This window comes from Dromiciops gliroides, chromosome 2, assembly GCF_019393635.1.
Source record: "Dromiciops gliroides isolate mDroGli1 chromosome 2, mDroGli1.pri, whole genome shotgun sequence".
Taxonomy (NCBI): domain Eukaryota; kingdom Metazoa; phylum Chordata; class Mammalia; order Microbiotheria; family Microbiotheriidae; genus Dromiciops; species Dromiciops gliroides.
In genome coordinates this window covers 361,481,652-361,487,651 of record NC_057862.1, presented here as the reverse complement: position 1 = coordinate 361,487,651, position 6,000 = coordinate 361,481,652, and the positions used below count along the sequence as shown (strand labels likewise).

At 40.8% G+C, this 6,000-nt stretch overlaps 1 protein-coding gene across 1 annotated transcript in view; it reads right to left on the bottom strand.

Moving 5' to 3' along the window:
- Positions 1-257: 257 nt before the first annotated feature.
- Positions 258-6,000, bottom strand: part of CNBD2 (cyclic nucleotide binding domain containing 2) — an 85,223-nt gene continuing 79,480 nt past the window's right edge. Inside the window, 1 exon segment of the mRNA XM_043980776.1 lies at positions 258-597. Coding sequence (XP_043836711.1) covers positions 258-597 — 340 coding nt within the window.

Sequence of the window (6,000 nt, the reverse complement as noted above, 5' to 3'; positions counted from 1 at the left end):
TTAACACTTACTAGCTGTGTGACCCTGGGCAAGTCACTTAACCCCAATTGCCTCACTAAAAAAAAAAAAAAAATTGAAGAAAGAAACACGCCAAGAGTTATGGATGCTTGTGCTAGCCAACACCCAATATTTGTTAGGTTCAATGGCACAAATCTCCATGACTTTTCCAGACCTCTGTCCTGCCCATGGAAGCCCGAGCCCGGGGCCGCAGCCCCTACCTTCAGCAATGCTGCTGCTACTACCTTGATGTCTTCCCCTCAGCTTTGGAGGAGAATGCCAGGACTACGATACCTAGGCATGAGTTCCTTCAGTCGATACCTGGGAATAGAGATGCTCTCTACCACTCTCAATGGAGGGAGGATCTTTTTTGGAGAAGGCTCTACTTTTGCATTAAAGATGGGATATGAGCCCCGTGGCTTCTTCCCTAAACTCTTCAGGTCTAGAACCCCAGACAGAGGTGAATAGAGGCACTTTTTTCGGGTCCGGAATGCAGTGAACATTTCGTAGGGGGGAAATTTTGTCAAGATTTTCAGGAGATCCTTCCGGAAAATGTTCCACGAATTCTCCCTTAGGATCTTCTGGCACATGGTGTTGTCACTAAAAGGGAGACACAATGCCTTTGTGAGGACAGCTGGCAGACACTCTGGGTTGTACGACAGTTAGGGGAGCACAACTCAGGACTCCAGAGACCCACCTTCATTCATCCCCTTCTCATGGGGCAAAGAGGATGCTTGGAGCTGGAAGTCTGGATGAAAACCTAGCAGGGTTCAGGGGTGGGGAGGGGAATAGAGAAACTTGGACTAGCAGCTGAAACATGTGAGAAGAAGATGCCCCATTTGGAAGCAACAAAAAAAACAAGCATCAAGATTTACCTAGGTAGCATTTCTCCCCACCAGCACTTTCCCAAGAGATCCATGTTTATCATTGTAGAGAGGACAGAATAGGGAAAAAGCTTAAGTATGAGATCAACTTGGGAAAGCGGGAAGAAATCTGCAGGTCATAGAGGACCACAAGCAGATGCCCATGGCAATAGGGAGGGAGAGAAGTGCCTGCTATGTGCCAGACACTATATTAAGCACTTTTATAAATTTTATCTCCTTCGATAAGAGGGCCTCAGACATTTTTAAAAGGTGATAATAGTAGTGGGATGCCCTGTTTGACTGAAGCAAATGAGTCCGCCAACAACAGAGCATTTTGTTTGACAGGCAGGTGCCTTAGAGATGGCAGAATGAGCTTTCCCAGACACCACATTCTTAGAAATGGGACAGACTCCACTTTGTGATCTATCCTAGAGTACTGGACAGTTCTTGAACCCCAATGACCTTGGCAAAGGAAAACTGTCCAAGTAGCAAGAGATTTGTGCCAGTCTCTTAAAAGAAAGCTGGGGTGGGGGGGAAGTGAGGGGCAGAACAGAGTGTTCCTATGGCTCTCTGAAGTTACAGGAATAATGGGCCTAGAGTTCACCAGGAATCTGGGACCTGAGACCACTAAGGGTTCCCACTGGAAGATTAGTGTGAAGTGTGCTAGAACTGCAGTCTGACCCAACCATACTTGGATTGGCTCCTTATTACCTTCCACTGATCCAACCATTGTTGGGTTGGCCACTTTATCCCTCTGATCTTCATTTTCCTCAACTATAAAAAGAGGTGGTAGAACTAGGCTATCTTTTAGGGCCCCTCTTTTTTTCCAATTCAATATACATTTATTAAGAAACTATTAGGGCAGCTAGGTGGTGCAGTGGATAGAGCACCAGCCCTGGAGTCAGGAGTACCTGAGTTCAAATCTGGCCTCAGACACGTGACACTTACTAGCTGTGTGACTCTGGGCAAGTCACTTAACCCCAGTTGCCTCACTAAAAAAAAAAAAAAAATTTAATTAAAAAAAATACAGAATACACATACATAAAATACATATACTGTGATTTTTTCCTATTCATGATTCCTATAAATATTACCTCAAATCTTCTTGGGGTAGAAAATCATGTCAGAGGGCATAGGGAACTATGCCAGTTAAAACATTTCTTTCTTTCTTTCTTTCTTTCTTTCTTTCTTTCTTTCTTTCTTTCTTTCTTTCTCTCTCTCTCTCTCTCTCTCTCTCTCTCTCTCTCTCTCTCTCTCTCTCTCTCTCTCTCTCTCTCTAATAAATGCTTGGGGCAGCTAGGTGGTGCAGTGGTTAAACACTGGCCCTGGAGTCAGGAGGACCTGAGTTCAAATCTGACCTCAGACACTTGACATTTACTAGCTGTGAGGCAGCTAGATGGCACAGTGAATAGAGCACTGGCCCTGGATTCAGGAGTACCTGAATTCAAATCCGGCCTCAGACACTTAACACTTACTAGCTGTGTGACCTTGGGCAAGTCACTTAACTCCAATTGCCTCATCAAAAAAAAAAAATACCTTTACTAGCTGTGTGACCCTGGGTAAGCCACTTAACTCTCATTGCCCGCCAAAAATAATAATAATAAGAGATGCTTAAATATTAGGTTCATACTAAATTAAAGTGTTCCTGGCAATTTTTTCTGCCTAAAAATGCAAAATAGAGTGTTAATACTGATATATATATATATACATATATATATATATATATATATATATATTTTTTTTTTTAGTGAGGCAATGGGGGTTAAGTGACTTGCCCAGGGTCACACAGCTAGTAAGTGTTAAGTGTCTGAGGCTGGATTTGAACTCAGGTACTCCTGACTCCAGGGCCGGTGCTCTATCCACTGCGCCACCTAGCTGCCCCTTACTAATATTTTTAAAACAGTTTTAATGGTGCTGTTTACTTCTATTCTGAGCTCTAATGAAAGTAGCATGGATCCAGGATTGCTTATTCTTTTTTGGTTTTTGTTTTTTGGTTTTGGTTTTGTGTGGAGCAATGGGGATCAAGTGACTTGCCCAAGGTCACACAGCTAAGTAAGTGTCAAGTGTCTGAGGCCAGATTTGAACTCAGGTTCTCCTGAATCTAGGCCCAGCGCTTTATCCACTGTGCCACCTAGCTGCCCCTTAGGATTGCTTATTCTTAAATAGAGGTGATGGAGCTTTTAGACCCTTAGAGAAAGTTTTCCAAAACAGTGATGCTCCAGTCTTGCTGACTTTTGATTAAGCTCACAGAATCTGAGCATTTAAGAGAAAGACCAACTCTGTTAAGCACCATAAGAAGTATTTGTCCATTTCTGTTCATGTCTGTGTTGGTGGTGGCCACCTTGTGTTGCCGTATGTGGCAAGCGGGTATAGACCCATGTCTTCTTCTTCTTTTTTTTTTTTTTTTTTTTTTTTTTTTTTTTTTGTGAGGCAATTGGGGTTAAGTGACGTGCCCAGGGTCACACAGCTAGTAAGTGTTAAGTGTCTGAGGCCAGATTTGAACTCAGGTCCTCCTGACTCCAGGGCTGGTGCTCTATCCACTGTGCCACCTAGCTGCCCCCCATGTCTTCTTATATAGCTTTAAATCACCTAGTGCTCTATGACCTAAGCCAATTTCAGTTGCACCCAAACCCTGGCCATCCAGCCAGGGAAAGGACCCAAGGTCTCTAAGAAGAAGGGGGAAAATGTGTCTAACCATATAAGTCTGGCTGAGGAGGAAGCTTCCCTGACCCTCTTTTCTGAGTTCTGGGCAGCAAATCTAGACAGCAGATCACCCAAGACTATTGGCCCAGTTCATGAGCAGCTGCTTAATTACGCCTCACCATTCTGGGAATTCCATGAAGCCCACTGGTCTCTGTACAGGGACTCCCAATTGGCTAAAAGTGATAAATTTACTTTTTTCAGTTTCATGGTTTGTTTTATTTTCAATCAAATTGTTTTACATTTAAAGATATAAAGGTATAAAGAGTGAGTGATCTTAACATCAGCAGATCCTTCACAGTGAAGGGGCATTTTATCATGAGATCACAAGGGTTCCCCCAAAAGTGCTTGATTTCTTGCTCAAGAGATCCCGCTGTCATTTTGGAGTGCTTGACCACAATTGGTCTGAGAGTGGCTGGTCTCAAGATCTGAATCAGATCCTCCGCCATGGGAAATGAAACCAGAGATGCCTCTGTGCCCAAAAGAAAAAGACTCTCATTGGTCAGTGAGCTTTGAGAAGAGGTTTTCCAACAAGCAGCTAAGGTCAGTACTAAGTGTCCCTGCAGAAAACAACCCATCTCCTGACTATGGACAATTTCTCTGACCGTCCCTAGTGCCTGGAATGGTCTCTCTCATTTCCACCTTACAGCTTCTCTGGCTTCTTTCAAACCCCAGAGAAAATCCCACCTCCTACAAGAGGCTTTCCTGATTCTCCTTAATGCTAATGCCTTCCATTTCTCAATCATCTCCAATTTATTCTTTGCATATCTTGCTTGGTCAATTCTCTTTCATGTTGTCTCACCATTAGTATATAATTTCCTTGAGAATATGAATGGTCTTTGTAAATGTAGAAATGTAAACAACTGTTTAAAAGAAGTTTTAAAAATCAGCATTTATCAGCCTCACCATTTCTACACTATACAGTACTAATAGTAATAACACAAATAATAATACATTGAATTTTAGTCTGAGAACAGGGACTGTATTTTGCCCCTTTTTTTAAATCCCCAAAATTTAGCATAGTATCTGGAACATAGTAAATACTTAATAAAATGTTTGTTGATGACTTGGTTATACTCTCAACTTGGAAAAAAAACAGAAGAAACTCAAACAGCAAAACAAAGAATATAAGAATAATTCTGCCCCTAGAAAAGCCGTATTTTTATCTCACTCACTAGAAAAATAAACAAATTCTTGATCAAAATGATTTGGCTAAAGTTTTTTTTTTAAAGTATCCTTGTTTAATCTAAATTGAGTCAATGGATTTTTGGTAGTGTGAATGAATGTCGCTAGGAATAGAAATGTTTGGGGTTTTTTTCTGTGAGTGTGTATTGATGTCCACTCACTAAAAAAGTGCTTAGTCTATAAACAAAGCTGAAACCAATTTAAAAGTTTTGTTTCCCAGTTCCATTGATCCTCCACTCTATTCTCACCAGTACAATGGTACAAGAGAGTTCCAGGGGACTCATGATGGAAAAGGCTCTCCAAATCCCGAAGAAAAAAAAAAGAACTATGGAATATGGATGCTGATTGAACTATACTATTTCCTTTGTTTTTGGTGCTGTTGTTTTCCTATTTTGAGGTTTTTCCTTATTGCTCTGATTCTTCTCTTATAACAATGACTAATGCAGAAATATATTTAATGTTGTTATGTATGTGTATATGTGTATATATATGTATATATGTATGTGTGTATATATATGTATATGTGTGTGTGTGTGTGTGTATATATATATATATATAAAACCTATATCAGATTGCCTGCTGTCTGGGGGAGGGGGGGAGGGAGGGGAGGGAGGGAAAAAAAAGAAGAGTCAGATCCAATTCTTGCCTCTGACACTTACCAGGTATGTGACCTTAAGGCAGGTCATTTAACCTCTCTGTGTCTTAGGCTTAGAGTCATCAAATCTATGAGTTACAGCTGGGTTTCAAGCAATGTATAATCAGGGGAGGAGATTCTCAAACTGATCAAGTGACAGATCCTTGACATATTGCCCTATCTTATGGAAACAGGACATTTAAAATAGAATGTAAGTTCTTTGAAGGCAGGGACCATTTCATTTTTGTCTTTGATTAGCATCTGACACCTAGCAGCCTCTTAATAAATGCTTGTTGATGGATGGTTAAAAAAAAAAAAAGAAAAAGGTTTTGTTTCCCAAGACTCCAACAGCAGAGAAAGGAAAAAAGTCTTCTCAGTTTTGAAATTAAGTCTTATCTGGTATAGGAGTTATTCTCTTAAACTTTGTTTAAATCATCCTAAGTAAAGGAAATTTTGCCTCAGAAAAGGTGAGTGGAATAATTTGGGGCGGGGGGAGGCAAAATTTCATTTTAGGAGCTGGTCAAGAATTTGCCTGACCATTGTGAACTTACTTCTCTGTGATTTGGCAAAATATAATTGCCTAGGTAAATTATAAGCAAAGTCACTTAAAAGGAATTAGGA